The following is a 19,728-nucleotide window of genomic DNA, read 5'->3' on the forward strand; positions in this document are numbered from 1 at the left end:
AGTTCTAAAAATTTTCAATCACTAGCACTTAGATGGAAAGCTGAGTCAACCTTGAGCCAGTCAGAATTGAACTTTTGGCAATTGGCAGAATAACATTTGACATACAGAAATATGATAAAATTATAATACAGAAGACTTGCTTCCTAGGTAATAAAATTATGTCGTGTAAAGCTCTCCTTACAATAAACTCATGTTCTCTTGTCACCAGCACAATAAATGATGGTTACTATTGCATAAGTGGGACGCGGTGGCTCAGTGGGTTAGGACGTTGAGCTTGTCGATCAGAAGGTCGGCAGTTTGGCGGGTCGAATCCCGAGTGCCGCGTAGCAGAGTGAGCGCCTGTTACTCGTCCCAGCTTCTGCCAACCTAGCAGTTCGAAAGCACGTAAAAATGCAAGTAGAAAAATAGGGAACACTACGGTGGGAAGGTAACAGCGTTCTGTGCGCCTTTGGCGTCTAGTCATGCCGGCCACATGACCACGGAGACGTCCTCGGACAAGCGCTGGCTCTTTGGCTTTGAAACGGAGATGAGCACCGGCCCCTAGAGTCGGAAACGACTAGCACGCATGTGCGGGGGAACCTTTACCTTTATTGCATAAGTGGAAGGTAGGCTAACCTCTAACAACTTCTCCAGGGAAGAGACAGATTGGTATCAAATGTTGTTGAAAGAAATTGAAATTGCCAAATTTCAGCTGAAAGCACAGCTGTGGTTTTCTTCAGTGCCTGAATGAGAGACTAATACACTACCCAAAATATGTAGTTATTGAGTTCCACCAGAATCAATGTTAATAAGATAGTGAATGATCCAACAATTTACAAAAGAACATACAACTGTGTTATAAAACCTGTTTATTATAAACAGTTTTCAAAGTATCAGCACCTCTTTCACCAAGGAACAGAAGAAGCATATAATAATTACAAACTAACGATGCTTAGGGACAAGATAAAAGGAATCTTACTCAAGCTTACATCATCTCCGAAGAATTAACAACAAAATCACCCAAATCAATAAGCGCACTTATAGAAGAAAACAGAATGAATCTGCTTCATGTACTGCTTCATGTCATTTTTCAACTCTATTTTTCAAATAAGCATTTTTCTAAATAAACAATTAGAAAGCTATATAAAAAAAGAAAATTTTACAACAGTATATATTTTGTTCCTTTTTAAAAAAAAGTCAGACATTTTATATACTGTGTATTTTGGAACAACTCTTTGGTTTTGATAAAGTGTGGTTTTCTGTATGACAAGAGGCAGTGTGAAAAAGCTGTCATTCAAAAGTGTTGCAAACAACGCAATGGGTCTCATTGCCATGTATCCACAGCACTAACAGCCTTATTTTTCCAAGATGGTTTTAAAAGGAGTATTAAGGAGTGTTTGCTGAAGGCAATAGTTTGAAATGTTTACAGTACAAACAAGCACTATGATTTACTCTTTTGTAAACTGAATTGTTTGGAAATTTTACATTAAATTCTCCCAAACAGTTATGGCCACATGTAGCCAAATCATCATCCATTTGTACCCAATAGCTACAGCAGACCTGTTAATATGATCACATACCTCTTTTTATGATAGCAATACACATGTGCCATAGCCTAAAAGTTCTATCCCACAATACTCTCCCAAATAATGTATGTTTAAGAGTTTTGTTCAAACTGGATATCCAGGTAGAAGCATAAGAAACTCCAAAGAGTAACAAAGCAATCATTTACTCAAACTCTTCTGTGTGCCACTCTTGAAGAAAACTTTAATTAACTAAAAGGAATAGCCAGATTTCAAAGAAACAAGAAATGCCAAGAAAAGAATCTGCTTTTATGATGCAGTTATATCTGTAATTAAAGCGAGCTTACTTTATTGCAATAAGCAAACAATTATTTAACACACAGCAATTCCTGCCTTTCATTTCAAATATCTTTGAAATATGCTGGAGAAGAGGATGTTAATATAGGCTGGCCATGATTTTTCCATGCAATTTTTGGTTGCCTATCATTACCTTCTGGACTGATTTCCAGTTACTTAAAATCATTTTACTAAATTTAATAATTTGAAGGCAATATTCTTTATGACTATTTAGTTCATATAATTTTAGTTTATCATATTTTATTGTATTATGTTGATATTATGACATAATTTGATGAAATAAACTGAACATTAATATTGATTTCTATCTTGATTTGGAGAATTAAGAATATTTCTGGATCTTCCCATCTATCAATAAATAATCTCCATTATACTATTAAAGAAATACAGATCTCCATCAAGGAAATCAGCTCTGACCTGCAAAACAAAACCCAAACAAGCCATAAGAAATATATATGTGTGTGTGTGTATGTATATATATATATATATATATATATATATATATATATATATATATATATATATATATATATATATATATATATATATATATATATATATATATATATATATGTACACACACACATATATACATATACATATGTGTGTGTGTGTGTGTGTGTGTGTGTGTGTGCATGCTTCAAACAGGACTTAGCCAAATATGGAAGAATGAGCTGCCATGATACAAAAGCCCTGCTGTTCTTCTCAGTGTTGCAAATATTAAAAGTTTTTATTTTTATTTAGTGGCCTGATAGTCATATGCAAGGCTCAAAGCACATAGGCAATGACAAAAATCTACAACTCCTTGAAGCACCTGCAATCTCACACATCTGTTTTTGCAGACAAGATAAACCTAGAGAAGATAGGTAATAGGACAGCTAGTTCTTTCATGGTCTACTTCAGGGGTCTTCAAACCTGGCCCTTTTATGGCTGAGGAATTCTGGTAGTTGAAGTCCACAAGTCATAAAAGGGCCAAGTTTGAGGACCCCTGGTCTACATATGCCAACAATGAGAAAGGAGAATGAACAAGCAGAGGACTAAAAAGAAGCAATGGTGATCGAAGGGATCCCAAGCTACAGAGTAGAGGAGAACTGTGGAGGGAACATCTTCCATGAATTGAGAATTGAGAGAGAAGCAGCTGGTAGGAGAGGTTGTCTAAAAAGGAATCAAATCAGAATTAGAAAAGATAACCATGCAACAGCAAGACCTGAATTAAGTATCACTGCAGAGGTCAATGAGAGAAAGGAGTCTAAATTAGAAGGGAAATACATGAGGATTTTTCTTCCTTTCCCTTCCTTTGGGTAGTAAAAGAAAGGAGAAGAATTTTCTCTCTTAGAAGAGAAGGCAAGCCTAGCAAAGGAACTTATTAGGATTTAAAAGCAGGCATTTTGATAAATGATTGTGAAGATGGGAGGATGCAAAAAAGAGAAATTTAAGAAACTTTTCACCTGTTTTAACTTTTAAACAAATTACATAATTATCTAAAGGATACTAATACTTGTTAAGTTAAACATATGCCTTGATTCCTTCCATTCATATAAATTAGGAATAGGATGTTGAATATGCATACAAACTATCAATTATTATTATCTTTTGTAAATAGCAATAACTTTCACTTTAATATGTCAGTTCCACGCTTGTCTAGATTGGTTCCTATCCTCATCAATTTCCCAAAATTAATATTTGGAAGACCAGATCCCACCTAGGTATGTTCTATAAAAATGGCTAATAATTATGCAAATACATTCATTTCCCTTCAAGCTCTTTCTGTTAATTGGTTATAAGAAGAACTGAACAAATTATCAAGAATGTCAGTGTGACTTTTCTGACTTTCTGAATTATTTTTCGGAGGGGTTTTATTAGGTTTATAAAAGCTTAACCAAAAAAGTAGAATTATTACCATATTGCAAAAGATGACTGCAAATTAATATTGTGTGTTCAGAATGCTCATAAATTGCCCACTAGACAATCAAATGCAAATTGTCATAACAGAGTGCTTGTATAGCTTTAACCCAATAATATATAAGTTGGGGGATTATGACATCCTCAAACTTTTCCAAAAAGCAGCCACATGAGGAATGAAATATTTTTTGACATTTTTTTTCATTACCTAGCTGTTTTCAGAAAATATTTTTTTTACTCCATCAAGACTTCATAAAGTTAAGACTTGCAGAATTTCTGCATAGAAGAATTGTAGCCAACTGTAAACATGAATTTAGCCTCCAGGATTTCATCTGGGTTAATATTCCTTGAAAGTCTCCCGTGTGGGTAACCTCTTTCTTTCATGCTATTCCCAAGTTTTCCTTCATCTTTTCATATACCACATAACTGATGCTGACAGCAGGAAGCACCTTCATGAAGTTTGGGGCTATGCCTCTGTATAGTCCAAGGATTCCTTCTTTGGCAATAATTTTTCGGAACAGGCCAACCATGTTTAGCTGAGGGCCACTTTCTACCATTGCTACAGAAAATTGAAAAGGAAATATATATATATATATTATTTAAGTTGTCTTAATAAATAGAAGAAATCTGACTTAGTTGTGCTTCCCTTTCAAGTAATACATTATTTCCCTCTGTATTATGTCTACAAAGCTAATTTTTTGCATGCATACCCACAAACATATTTCTCCTGTATTTGAGCTTTTCAACCCTATAGTCTACATGCAGGACTTTCTATGTACTTCGTTTGTAATTCCAAAGTTCCGGCAGAATGGCTGAGACTAGAATATTCAGACACTTTTCTTTCTTTTTCTTTTTCTTTCTTTCTTTCTTTCTTTCTTTCTTTCTTTCTTTCTTTCTTTCTTTATTTATTTATTTATTTATTTATTTATTTATTTATTTATTTTACTTTAATTCCATTTATATCCCGCCCTTCTCCGAAGACTCAGGGCGGCTTACAAGCTTAGCAGTATGTGAGGGAAAGTGGTAAAATGGATCTCTTAAGTTTCTGTAACATTTAGAATGCTGTGCCTTTGCTTCCCACAAAATAGAAAATAGATTCAAAAATGTCTCATATCCTGTAATAACTGCAGGTTATTTGTTCCCCCAACAAGATACAAAGCAAAAGGGGGTCCTATGGGTTAAAACGGATAGAACAAAGCCTTATTCTAAAACAACCTTTTATGCTAACCAGGCTTCTACCGGTCAGGAAAGTTTTTTATCATTATTGATACAATTTGGTAAAGATCTAATTTTGACGGAAGTGGAAACCTGTGTATCAACTCCATCATTTTAGATGAAATGTCTATTATCAGATCCTTCATTTGGATAAAAAAAAAGTGTGTATTGAAAGAAATCTATGTATCAATAAGTATTGTGAGTAATATCTATCTCCCAAAATGTCAATAGAAATTCTCAGTCTTCCAGATAACGTTTTTTCCCAAAGGTGCTTTTCCAAAAGGCAACTGGACTTTGTTTTCATTGAAGACGTTTCAGTTCTCAGCCAAGAAGCTTCTTCAATTCTGAGAATTGAAGAAGCTTCTTGGATGAGAAGCAAAACATCTTCAAGCAAAATAAAGAAAATTCCATAGAGGTTTGCTACCTCACTTGCACTGAGGGAGATCAAGGTATTCGGCAGACTTTAAAGACATAATGCAACTTTTTAAAAAGTGATCACTGATGGCAGAAGGCTACATACATAAAATTCCAGAAGAAAAGGGTAGCCAAACTCTTAATGATCAACAGTATCCTTAAATATTCATCCCTCAAGTTATCTCTTCCACATAGGCACAGTAACATAACTTCCAACACTCACCTTGAGCTTGCATTCGAGTTCGGATAAGGGCAAGTGGATAACTGGATAACTGGCCACAAGTACTGGATAAAGTACCGCATCCAAGCAATACTAATACACCAGGGTTGGCAGAATCAGTGGCATATTTTTCTAACCAAGTTTTTTTCAATGCCTGTCAGAAATATAATGATTTAGTTAGTTCATATATAGTTCTAAACCCATGAAAGGATGTGGCTACATTTTTATGACCTTCTGAAAATGGGATAAGAGTTGAAGCCTTCAAAAACACGTTGAACAAGCTAGAATACTGATCATACACTTTGAAAGTGATTTCTTTCTTTTTCTTCATTTGAGACAAATGGTTGTTTCCCTTCATCTCTCAAGTACCCTTATAAACTTGGACACTGAGTGACATTCATCAGCTGATTCACATATGTATTATGCCTAGCACTTCATCTATATTACATTGGAGCTCAAGGGCTGCTTAAGGAGGTTATGATAGAAATGAAATAGCAACTTCCATTTGACAACTCTTTGTGACAGTTCATTATACTAATTCTCCATTTTTTGCCACAAACATATTTAGTGTGCTTGTGGTTTTAAACTGGCATAGTAGCCTCATCCTCAGTTTTCAATGATCTCCCAGCAAGTCTTAGAAAAATCCCTGTGATGACTTAAATAGTGAAATTAGAGAAGCGTTTGGCTCTTCAAAACTACAGAACATCACCCATGACTATTTCTCTAAACATAATAGAAAACAACACAGAAAAAATATATATTCAGTAATACATTTTATTTACCCTTAAGCTGAATACACATTATCTTTACATACATTTTAATATATTTTAAATCATAATGGTATTTATGAGTTTGCATATATGGTATATCTCATCAGTGTTTGGGATGAAGCTTATTGTGCTGCCACCACGTGGCTGTTTTGGAGAAATTACAATGTGAGCAGTCAGACCCTCCTACCCTATGATGTATTTCCTCTTCCCTCCCCTTTCTGGGATGGACTTCCTCCTCCTTTGTCCCTGGAGAATCTCTCCTCCATTAACCTGCTAACATGTGACAACAGCAGACATGTGCAGACGCTGGGAGTATTACCATTTTCTGACCTTGGAGATAACTTGGAGATAACTTGGAAATATCTTGGAAATGCTGTACAAACATCATCTTAATGCACCCCACCTACTGTATTCGACTCTACATGCAATAAAGGTATTTATATATGATAAAAGGTGTTTTCCACGAGTTTAACTATCTGGAGAGGGCTGTTAATGACATCTGCTTATATAGACCATAGAAGTCTTAACAAGAGATTAATAACAGTACAATGGCTTGGATCCAGGATACTTATTAAAAGAAATCTCTACATAAGTTTAATATTCTGCCTACTTCAATATTTGATCTTGTATTGTTTACTCACAACCTATTGCTCATGCAATTCAGAAAACAACTGACTGATGATATGGCCACCATATCATAATGTAGCTTTATACGGATGATTTGGGTCTGGGCTGAAGTGTAGAAACATTTTATTCTACAAGCAGAGCTTTGATCTTCTTCTCCCATTGCCATAGTGTCTCTGGTAGAGTGACATGCCTACTAGAATTATAACTGGAGGTCACCACCACAGGTTGGCTTCAAGCAGAACTGGAGAAGCTCAGGATTTCAGCTTCCACTGCCAGCCACCAGCTGAGAACATGACTCAACAAGAGCAGGAGGACCAGGAGATCGTTTTGGAGGAACCAAACAGCCCAAGACAGTACCCTGAGATGGCACTGACTAGTAACTGGTATGTCAAAAGATCTGGCTATGGGTTTGGCCACATGGCTGATTGGGTTGTCTGGAGGACTATGTGCAAGACTGAATTATTTTATAAATTTTCACAACACATCTGTAAGTCACAGAATAATGATGCTTACAGAAACATACTTAAGAGAATCTGCATTCTTCAGCTATATTGATACTGCAGCTTCCAGAACTCGACCATTATGGATAGTCTCTATTTTCAGTTTTGGAATATGCCACATTGAGGAAGACTGACTGAGGGGCAAGAAAGCCAGGATCCAATGCTTCATAAGTCAAGGTCTTACTGAGTACTACATTCTTCTTTTCACTTCTGCTCTAAGTAGCTTGGATGGACAGCATACTCTACTTGGGAGAGATAAACAACTTTCCCTTGGCTACAGTGGGACTAGCTATGCTGTAATAAGGACTGAATTTATTTCTCCCCCTAGCCGCCATACTCCAAGTCTGACAACATGATGAGGAGAGATGACAGTCTTAGAAGAGGACAGAAAGTAATTTTTAAAAGTTCACTTCCAATGATTTACAATCATATTACATACATATTTATTTTTCCCTAAGTGTTCTGAAGTGTTCAAGCACTTTAAATCAATAAAATTACAAAAACCTGCAAATAGGAATGGAAGGAGTTTTAAGTCCCTCTTGACTAGCACTCTACAGGAACACTATCACAATTCCTATCAGCACACTCATCTTTCTTCCCTTTTCATAAACAAGTAAGTCCTTCCAGCCCCTCCATGGCTGGGCCTAATTAAATGTCAGAAACCTGTTGTTTTTTACAGAATCTTTTGCACTAAAATGAAACTGGGTTTTGCATAATCATGACCACCAGTGACTCCACCTTCAAACTTCCATCTCTGAATAAAAAACTTGGGTATAACCTATGCCAGGGGTAGGCAACCTTGGCTCTTTTATGACTTGTGGACTTCAATACCCAGAATTCCTGAATAAGCCATGCTGACTCAGGAATCCTGGGAGTTGAAGTCCACATGTCATAAAAGAGCCATGGTTGCCTACCCCTGACCTATGCAAATGCCAAGTGTTGGCTGGTGTAAACATGAAGCTCATTAAGAGATGGATATGCACTACAAATGATAATTGACATTTGTAAAATCTCTTCATATAGAATGGAAATGAATTAGGTTTAAGTGGGGTATTATAGAACAAGAAAGCGTCAGCTCAGCTAATTGCCAAGAACACAATAAATGGCTGACAGGTAGCATATGCTGCCAAATAGAGGTAGAACATTATTTCAGCGTGAAACATGTTTAAGTACATGAAGATTAATAACCTGCAGCCATTAGCAGAAACTACAGTGTAAACTACAGCAGCTGTGAAGCTAGGTAAAAAGCATGAAATTCAGAAAGACAGCTGTGTTAACTATTCAGGTCTAATAATAAATTGTTATTCTGACTTACATTAAACACTCAACACTTTCTTGAACTTCTATGCTCTTCCATTCACATAAATATTTTTCTCTTATGCCCTGAATTCAGAAGGATTTATTTTATAATTATAGTTATTGTACTTTGTTCTTTTACATCAAACAAGGGTTTTAAAAAAAACAAAAAAAACCACCATGCATTACTTTCCAAAATCAATGCAACTCTAGCTTTTGGGAAAGGGGGGTGGGGGGGTGGATCCATTTCCAAAAGTGGCTAAAGCCTGTGCTAGCTTCAGAAACTGCAGCTCTAGCCATGTGTAAGAAACTTCTTCCGGAAAAGCTGGGTTTGAAAAGGAGACAACAAAGGCAGCAAGAAGCTGGGTACAAAAAATGAAAGTTTGGTGCACAGAAGTGGGCGAGAAGGCAGTTGAGCGTCAGGTGCAAACAATGAAAGTGGCTCTGGGACTGAGGTCAAGAGATTCCTTTATTGTAGACTCCATTGTACGGTGGAATCTCACCAACATGCTTGCTTTCCCCTGAGAAAGTCAGATATCAACCTAAGTCTTTGACCTCATATGGGAATCTAGAGGACAGACCGACATATCTCTTAACTTCCCACACCAGGGAGCCCTTCCTTCCTGCTGTTGGTTCCAGCACACTGGGTGAATGAATGCTTGCCGGTACTTGCTGGAGAGCAAAAGAATGTTTGTTTGCTGGGACGTGGGCTGGGGAGAGAAGGCACTTCAGAAAGTGGACACTTGCTATGTTTCCCAGGGAGTGGCAAGCAGCCACAGTACAGTGCAAGGCAAGATGCAATGGGTCCCAAAGGACAGAGATGGGGGAGGGGCAGTCAATTGGAGGGAGTCGGATGCAGTTCCTTATTCACTGAGACTCAGGATTGGGAGGGACCAAACCTAGAATGGCTTGGCCTGGGGTGGGTGCTTGCTTAACAATGTTAATGCTGCAAACATTGACGTGTTTTTGCACTGACAATACAAGAGGCAGCCTTTTGTTTAAACTGCTTCGCTTTGAATCACAGAAGGGAGGGAAATGTCAAACGGCTATTTTGAAAAGATAAGAAATAGCCCTGCACAGAAAGGGAAGTGAAACTTCATATGTAAAACTAATTGGATAATGTGATTGATGATGTGTAAATAAGGGTGGGAATTGTGTATGATACCATGGGCTTAGGGGAGGAGATTTCAGATTCTGGCATCCATCCATGAGTGCCGCCGGTGTTTCATTATTAAGACTTTTTAGATAAAAAATGCCTGAATTTTGTTTGAATTGTCTCATTAATCAGAACCATGACAAAAACATGTCAATGTTTGCCGCATTGACAAACAACATGATTCATAGTTAACAACTGCAGTGGGGAGAGCTAAGATTGTCATCAGAAGACAGTGCAGTGCAGTCATGTAACACCACACTTTATAACTGCACCAACTAATGATGAAAATTACAGTCCCAACTAACAAGTCAAGGACTTATTCCTGTAAACCCAAATTGGATTTTCTCATAGCCGGCCATGCTTCATTGCAGCATTGCAAAGATTTCTTTTGTGATTGCTCTGTTAAGTACTCATTAAGCTACTACAAAGTAAATTATGTAAGTGATAATTCCTATTAGCATTAATCACTACTTCATTAATATATCTTCTTTCCTCCAATTTGTTCTTTCGTCCAATTTGTTCAGAGAGCAGTGCAAGTTATAATAGTGCTTATTGATTTTGGTTTAATATCCTAAGCTACATTTTATGTTTGAGATCAATGTGTAAAGCCAGTCCTTAAATCATGGTTAAAATCAGGGGTAGGCAACCTTGGCTCTTTTATGACTCGTGGACTTCAACTCCCAGAATTCCTCAGCCAGCAGGGCTCAGCTTGGAAACCTCTCCCTTTCCCCTCAGCATGGCTGGCTCAGGAATTCTGGGAGTTGAAGTTCACAAGTCATAAAAGAGCCAAGGTTGCCTACCCCTGGTTAAAATGAAGCATGGTTTAGCCGAACATAAGAATTTAAAAAGATAAGTAGTTACCACACTAATAAAACTCTTAACGTTTTAAATAAGTAGCCATTCTACCATAACATGACTATTTATTTATTAAATTCCTATGCTGTCCATCTCACCAAAGCAACTCTGGGCACCTTCAAATCTAATAAAAATTTGAAAAGTACTAAAAAAAATTACAATTAAATAGAGAAGTTAAACGTTAAAAACCAAGATGATGAATGGCCTGGGGTGAGAATTTTTTTCTAACTTGTCAGCCATCCCCAATGTGGTGGGTCCGTCAGTGCCCCAGGCCAAATGGCAGAGCCACATTTTTAGATTATTCTGGAAAGCCAGGAGTGTGGCAGCAGATGTCATACTTGATGGAAGAATGTTCCAGAAGACGGGACCCAAAGCAGAAAATGCTATTCTTCTGGACCTCACCAGCTGAAATACTTTGGCCAACGGGATCCAACGTAGATACTTTCCAGTGGAACAAGTGAGGCAGATTAGTCCATCAGGGTGAGACAGTTGTTCAGATACTCTGGACCCAGGCCACAAAGGCCTTTAAAGACAATAGCCAAACACCAGAAGAAAACTGATAGCCAGTGCAGCTTATGTAACAACGATATCACGTGTGCTCCTGAGGTGTCTCCTAAAATTGTGTTCTATACCAGTTTTAGTAATAGAAGGTAAGATTTGACTAAACTATCAAGATTTCACAGCATCTTCACAATATAATTGATAACCCTGTAGCACTAGAAAGCTTCAGAATTATCATACAAGCTTACAATTTCCCTATATATATTACCTATCTTAATGTTTTAAGGAAAAGTCACGAAAACTGATCTGCCCATATAAATTGATGCAATGTGCAACCAGTGGCATCAAAGATACAGAAATGTTGAGTCTACGTTCTGGGTTGAATCAAATATTTTATCCACAAAACATTTTTTTTCACTGCATTATTATGAAATATGTCAACTCACCTCATAAATAGCCAGATCGATGCCAGCATATGGAATTATTCCCAAAATATTAGGAATGTAACCTTTGTAAAAGGCTTTCACCCCTTCCATTTTTAAAATTTTCTTAGCACAGTCAAACATTCCTGAATATTGACCTGTTTTACCCACTGCCAGTCTTGTTTTTAATACCTAAAGAAATAGCATTGAGCAGAAATAGTTCAGAAGACAATACAATTAAATATTATATCACAAATTAATCTTTAATATAGATCCAGAGTATCGGTCATATTTACAGATGTGAGAGTTAACATATGAAAAAAGGAGTTTAAAAAGAAATGTATGGCCCAAACAAGACTTAAGGACAAGTAAATCACTCTAGAGATAAATCATTTCCTTTCGCATCAATTAATTTTGGCTGATATCCCTATCATCATAAATTTTTAAATAGGAACACATACATTAGTCTGTAGAAATAGGGTTATAGTTTTTGTGCACAACTTGGGAGATTCAAATTAGATTAAAGTCCTTTAAATTATACATGCCATAGTTCTCAACAAAGATGAGCTGTTATAGGCAACTCAATTTCAGATGGAGTATCTAATAATTCCATTGTGGTCTTAAAATCATTTAACAACAGATAAAGATATCTGAGACTTTGATGTTTTAAATAAAATTAGAAGAGAGTTTTAACTTGGTCTTCTGCACATGTAAAATGTATGCTTGATACAAAATGCTTTAAAATGGAACTCTCCTTAGCTTAAATGATTTTTAGAGTAAATATAGTTTAATATCAGATTATCATACTGAGGGAGGGAGGGAGGAAAATAAAATAGGGCATTATTAAAAAAGATGATATTATCCAATACCTACCTCCATAGGATAAATAGATGTCTGCGCGGTTGCTCCAGCCATAGAACCAGATATAAATCGTTCAATGGTTCCTATTTTTCCTTCTTCATTAACAAGCATTTTCTTATACTAAGAAGTATCAAGATACAAAAAAAAGCACATTAATTCTAGCCCCCAGAACTAATAATAATAATTCTGCCCTGGTATGTGCACAAACTCTGTATGTGTACATGTCAAAGCAAATAATTTAGTCAGTAGGTTCTTGCACCATGTCATCAGCTCCAGGCTACCCAATAGTTACTCTATTCATACATCAAATATTGATATAAATATCCATGGTGGGGTTCGTTTTTCATGGTCAAAATTGAATAAGCATAATTCCCATGATGACATTAATGATGGGCCAAACAAAGAATATATAGCAAAGCTTTCCATAACCTTGGATATCATTCATCTCTAGCCAGTGCTTTTTTGTAAAAGAAAAAGGTGCCGGAACTCATACATGTCATACAACCTGCCTTGCCTATCCTATAAGGTTCCATCCAAAAAAGGTGCCGGAACTCCGTTCTGAGCGTTCTATGAGAAAAAAAGCCCTGCCTCTAGCTCTCAGAAACAAATATAACTTTTTGCAGCAGTGAGATATAAATTTTATCACTCATATAATTTGTACAAAGTTGGCTGCTTTGCTTTAGTTTTGCTGCTATTAGTTTGCTTTTATCATGGTGTTTTTCTGTTTTATTATTAATTTGAGTATTTTCTAGTCATTGCCCATAATAATGTTCTAATACCTAAGGGGTTGCCACAAGAAAGTGGGAGTCAACCTATTTTCCAAAACCCCTGAAGGCAGGACAAGAAGCAATGAATGGAAATTAATCAAGGAGAGGAGCAACCTAGAATTAAGGAGAAATTTCCTGAGAGTTAGAACAATTGATCAATGGAACAACTTGCCTCCAGAAATTGTGGGTGCTCCAATATTGGAGGTTTTTAAGAAGAGACTGGACAGCCATTTGTTTGAAATGATATAGGGTTTCCTGCTTGACCTCCAAGGTCCCTTCCAATCTTGTTATTCTATTATTCTGTAGGCCCTATATAGCTGCTGCTGCTGCTGCTGCTGCTGCTGCTGCTACTACTACTACTACTACTACTACTACTACTACTTGAAGATGTCTTACGAAGGGTGAAATAAAGACAATTCTGTGCCTAAGGATAAGTTCTGAAAATATGAGCTCTACGTATTTGCAGCAAAACTTAGCTACAACTAGCACTGGGGCCTTCAATATGTGCCAGGATAATTTTCTAGTTTAAGAAATTTCTCTTTACACGGGAGAAAAAGAAAAAGCATAAAAAAGATTGATACATCTGTAGCAAGGCTGATGGTTGAAAGTGCTGAGAATATTTTTGATGTATCGCAGTTCCCTCAGCCTGTATCAAATATAGCATTGCAAATGTCCAAGTATGATGCAGTAAACTTTTTTCAAGGTGCTTTGTTATCCATCTAGCTCAGCAGCATATAACTATTTCAGCTGTTACAAAGACTCAAACACTTGCCCACTTTCTCTTCTTATGTTACATACAGAGGGCACAGGGGACCCACAATGTAACAAAACCAAAAAAGGAAAAAGAGGGAATTTTGACAAGGAAAACACTTAGATATAATACTGATTTGTTTTCTGTATTTCCTTGAACAACTTCAAATCTCTGAAGTAATTGTTCTCTGTCTGTCAAGCTGATTTCATGAGATTCTGTGTGTGTGCCTTTGAGTCAATGTTGACTCATGAAGATTGCCTGGACAAGTCTCTGCAGTTTTCTTGGCAAAGTTTTCCAGAAGTGGTTTGCCCTTGCCTTCTTCCTAGGGCTGAAAAAGAATGATTGGCCCAAGGTTACCCAGCTGATGAGACTAGAACTCACAAGTCTCCTGGTTTCTAGCCTACCAGCTTAACCATTACTGAATAGCAAACTGGGTCTCAATTTCCTAAGACTACTAAGAAGGATCAAATGAGTTTATAGGTATCCTTGAAGCAAAAATGAGCTATAATTTGACTCTACATACGCATTCAACTTTGAAAAACTCCAGTCAAGAGAGAACTCTCATTTCTTTTTCTTCTTCTTCTTCTTCTTCAAAAGACCATTAGGTCTTTTTTTAAGTAGAGAAACTGTAGTGAACTGCTACTAAGACAACAGTCAGATTAAAAAATACCCACTGAGTCCAGGGCAGAACTGTAGCCTGAGAAAATGTCACCAACAAGGCTGTCCCCTGTTTTGAGAAAAATAAAGGAAGGGAGTGGGGAAGCACTTGAAGACTTGCAATAGTCTGTTACTATAGCTTTACAATAAAAGTAGTATTGGCTTCCATGACTTTGGTTTCCTAGAATGGTCTACCTTGAAGGGCTAACAAAAACAGGATTAAAAAATGTTAACTATTTTTAAAAACCAGACATAAACAGTACTAGCTAAAGATATTACCTTTGGAGGTAGCTTAACAGAATGCTTTCTTCTAGAAATGGACGTAACATGAGAAAGTAGTTTCATGGACAAATACAATCCTGAGATCCATGGTTAAGACAATTTTTACTACAGGTCGTCCGTGACTTACAGGAGTTTAGTGACCATTTGAAGTTACAACAGAACTGAAAAAAGTGAGTTATAGCCAGTTTCCACTCTTTCAGCCACTCCAGTGTCCCCATGGTCACATGATCAAAAATCAGATACTTAGCAGCTGGCATGTATTCATGACAGTTGCAGTGTCCCAGGATCATGTGATCACCTTTTGTGACCTTCTGACAAACAAAGCCAATAGGGAAGCCAGATTCACTTAACAACCGCGTTACTAACTTAACAACTACAGTGATTGGCTTAACAGCTTTGGCAAGAAAGGCCATAAAATTTCACAACTGTCTTGCTTAGCAACAGAGATTTTGGGGTCAATTATGGTCGTAAGTCAAGGACTACCTGTACTGTTCAGTGAATGTCAGTCTTATACAAAAGGAGGAGCTTATCAGAGTTTCCTATGTTTTTAACACCTTACCCGTTCATAGGCCCAGAACTTGATAGCTGTTTCGGGTGCAATTTTGACAACATTCACACCATTTCCCCTCCAAAGGGAACGGACTCCTCCTTCTTTCACCATTTGTTTCAGGCCACCAGCTATGTTCATTTTCCCCTTTGAGCCGTGAACCTACAAGGAAAAGGAAACATAATTAACTGACATATATAGAAATCATGCTGAATCATAATAATCTCTTTTATCCTTCAAGAGAAGCATAAAGTAAGCAAATCTTTTAAGCAAGGAATTGGAACCATTCCAGATTATGCACTAGGATAGCGCCTGGTCTCATGGCGTCTGGTACACACAACTGAAGGTTCAGATTTTGTGTTTCTTTTGTGACAAACGACAAAACCTGTTTGTCAAGGCTCCCACCTAGCCATTAAAAATGCAGAAGTGTGGTGTTATTCCCCTTCCTTCTTTAGGCTAAATGGGAAAAGAAAACAGCAATATCTAACCCTCTTATTTTTATTCAACTCTCTCTTCCGATACTGATTTCCTTGCTGAACGTAAATGTGGCAGCTCCAAGTGCTTAAGCATGAAACTTCTGTACAGATAGTCCTTGACTTATGACCACAATGGAGCCCCAAAATTTCTGTTGCTAAGTGATACATTGTTAAGTGATTTTTGCCTCATTTTATGACCCTATTTGCCACAGTTATGGCACGGCAGTTGTTAAGTTAGCAACACAGTTGGTCAGTGAATCTGGCTTCCCCATTGACTTTGCTTGTCAGAAGGTGGCAAAAGATGATCACATGACTCTGGGACACTACAACTGTCATAAATGTGAATTAGTTGCCAAGAGTCTGAATTTTGATCATGTAACCATGGGGATGCGGTAGTGGTCGTAAGTATGAAAAACGATTCATATGTCACTTTTTCAGTGCAGTTGTAACTTCAAACGGTCTCTAAAGGAACTGGTGTAAATCGAGGACTATCTGTATCACATACAGGTGGAAGGGAAGAGTGCAGGCATGCAGGAGAAGACTATAGATACCTTCTTTCATTTTCCCCAACATGTCTTAGTTCTCTATGGCAGGGATCCCCAACCCCCAGTCCACGGACCAGTACCAGGCCATGGCATGCAAGCAACCAGTCCGCACAAACAAGCAAAGCTCCATTTACAAGATGCAGGCAGCACACAAAACCATGCACTCTCTGGTCCGTGGAAAAACCTTTCACCACGGAACCGGTCCCTGGTGCCCAAAAGGTTGGGGACCTCTACTCTACATCTTCTCTTTGAGGCAACTATTCTGGGAGCCAAAAGTCAATACCGAAGGGAGGCTTGGTTACTGGAGAGAACTACCACCTCAGTTTTTCTATATGGTTCAAACTGCATGCATGGTCTTATTTGACTAAGAACCATTTTAATCTACCACTCCTTCTGCCATCTGGCCATTGGCTGCCGAAATTAAAGTGGGCTGAAAGAAAATCTATTAAGAATGTGTAGGTGAACTTGTTCTGTACCAGCCTACTACCGGCCCTGCAGAAAAGGCAGGGACAACCCCTTTACAAGAAGGCAAGAGGCTGGAACTAAGCCTGCCAAATTTATGGACACGAAAGCAAACAGAGCAAAACAAAACACGAACCATGAAACAGGAGCTATTCAAACGGTTGCCTTCAGCAAACCAGCCCTCCTACACATTCCCCTTTTAAACAGTTCAGGGCGTGGCTTCTCTCTGCCTCCTTCCGAGGTGCCCCATTGCCTTCCTCTGTTTACTCCTGCTTGACTGCCTCCTGCATCGGGCATCCTTGAACAGGGCCAGCTGTGGGTCATCTTCATCCACGCTGTCAGGCTCACACAGCTGGGTCTGCATTGTAACCAGATGGGAGGGGCCTGGCTGAGGACTCTGCGGAGCCCCAAGGCTATCCTCAGCAAGTTCTCCAACACCACCCTCCTCCTCTGAATCGTCCGACCCAACTGCCGAACCCACAGGCTGACCCTGAATCACAACAGAACTATCGAATATTAGTGAGGGTTTCTGACTAACAATAGCAGCATCAAAATAATTTTCCTCCCCCCACTAGTCTTAAATATTATTGTTGAAATTAAGAAACCTTGGGTGAGCAAATGGAATGGACTTTTGTGCAATAGTTCTGGGAGCCACATTCAGTCCTGATGCTAAAAACAATGCTATAGGTTCTGATTCTCTAATTCTGAGTATGTTAGCCAATTCTCGGGATTTTGATAATAAGCAAAGTAGATCAATTCTAAGTCCATCCATCTGTAGAGCAAACTATTTCTGATAAAATATGACAAACTGCTCTTCTGACTGCCTGCATCCAAACTTTTTAAGATGTCTAAAGAAGCTTCTTGGACCTCAGATGGTTTGTTTTAAGAGGCCCACCTGCATCATAACTTTGAGACGATCAAGGGGTGCTGTGCCTGTTCGAGACACAGCCCCAGCAACTCCACCTGACAAAAGCTGCTTCCACCACTGGCCAGTCTTCTTCTCTTCTTCAGTGAATTCATCAGGAATAGTTAAACTATCTCCAATATCTAATACCTGTTAAAGTGCAAAAGAGAGAACGGGAAAGAGCAAGCAAGAGAATGAATGACTTAAATTCCATCTGCCTTTATTTCAACAAAGACATTGATTGCACAATTACATTCAGCTAAAAATTGAAAAGAAACACACACGATACATTCTACAATCCATCATTTTGACAATTCTGCCACTGTAAATACAATTAATTTAAAAATTTTGAATTGAATATGGCTGTAATAAAGACATCATCTAAAAAGCATTTTACATCCCTGGGCAATTCTTACTGTATCATTACAAAGAATGTCTTTGCAGTGATATTTTAAGAAAGACTAAGATTAACCTTTGAAAAGTGTTATTAAGCCAATGATGTATTACTTTATCCTAGCTTTTTTTTAAAAAAACCTTCAATCAATATTATGTATTCTTCATATATAACTTCAAGTTACCAAAGCAAAAAGTACCATAAGGAATATTTAGATGACTCTTTAATATATCTTCAACAAGAAAACGTCAGGGTTAGAGGGCACTTTTTTACCCAGAGTGAACCCTGGCAAATTTATATGTTAAAATGTGAATCCACACTATCTTATTTATTTATTTATTGAGAATTATATGACCACCTATCTTATATACAATGGTTCTGGCCAGCTCACAAGGATACAATAAAACAACATAACCATAAAACCAACATCATTACCAACTCCCAGCACCCAAAGCAATTTCCCAGCAGGACATAGAAATAGGACACTGGACAAAATGGGAGGTAGGTGGGCTATAGGGAAATGTGGAAGGTAGACAAGAGAGAGGGAGCAATATTTTCTGGATTTCTCTTAACTATTGTTACTGGTATTAGGATTGACAGATAAAACCTTAATTTAGCAGACATTTAGATTTAACAGGCAGACCTTCTCCCATGGGTCCATGAAGACATGGAGCTTGCTTGCTTGCTTATTCTATTCTATTCTGCATTGGTTGCCAGTTGTCTTCCGGGTGAGATTCAAGGTACTAGTAATGGTGTTTAAGGCCCTACATGGCAGGGGTCTGGAGTACCTTGGGGAACACCTGCTGCCGGCATCAACTTCCCTTCGCCCTGTGCGCTCTCACAGAGAGGGCCTCCTCAGGGTGCCACCGATCAGAGAATGTCGATTGGTGGCCCCCAGGGGGAGATCCTTCTCAGTGGGCGCCCCGGAGCTATGGAATCAGTTACCGGTTGAGCTCCGGATGGCGCCCGATCTTCGCTCCTTCCGTCGCGATCTAAAGACATTCTTATTTGAACAAGCCGGCCTGGCCTGATGGGGGATTGGTGGGGTTTTTTATTGTTATTTTAATATTTGTATTTACTGTTTTTAGTGGGCATATATTTAATTCTTTTTTAACTTTTGTAACTTTGTATTTTTTATTCTTGCCCTGTTCACCGCCCTGAGTCCTTCGGGAGAAGGGCGGTATATAAATAAAATTATTATTATTATTATTATTATTATTATTATTATTATTATTATTATTATTATTATTATTATTATTATTATTATTATTATTATTATTATTATTATTATTATTATTATTATTATTACTATTCTATTCTATTCTATTCTATTCTACTTTTTAAA

The 19,728-nt window shown here is 37.7% G+C and overlaps 1 protein-coding gene across 1 annotated transcript in view; it reads right to left on the reverse strand.

The window, feature by feature from the left end:
* Positions 1-2,498: 2,498 nt before the first annotated feature.
* SLC25A24 (solute carrier family 25 member 24) overlaps positions 2,499-19,728 on the reverse strand; it is a 43,418-nt gene continuing 26,188 nt past the window's right edge. Inside the window, exons 5-10 of the mRNA XM_081324962.1 lie at positions 17,981-18,139; positions 15,615-15,764; positions 12,611-12,718; positions 11,762-11,929; positions 5,614-5,764; positions 2,499-4,320 (exon numbers count right to left, since the gene is read on the reverse strand). Of these exons, the coding sequence (XP_081181088.1) occupies positions 4,142-4,320; positions 5,614-5,764; positions 11,762-11,929; positions 12,611-12,718; positions 15,615-15,764; positions 17,981-18,139 (915 nt within the window). The 3' untranslated portion in view covers positions 2,499-4,141. The remainder of the gene's footprint in view (positions 4,321-5,613; positions 5,765-11,761; positions 11,930-12,610; positions 12,719-15,614; positions 15,765-17,980; positions 18,140-19,728) is intronic.

This window comes from Vipera berus, assembly GCF_964194415.1.
Source record: "Vipera berus genome assembly, chromosome: 3".
NCBI lineage: Eukaryota > Metazoa > Chordata > Lepidosauria > Squamata > Viperidae > Vipera > Vipera berus.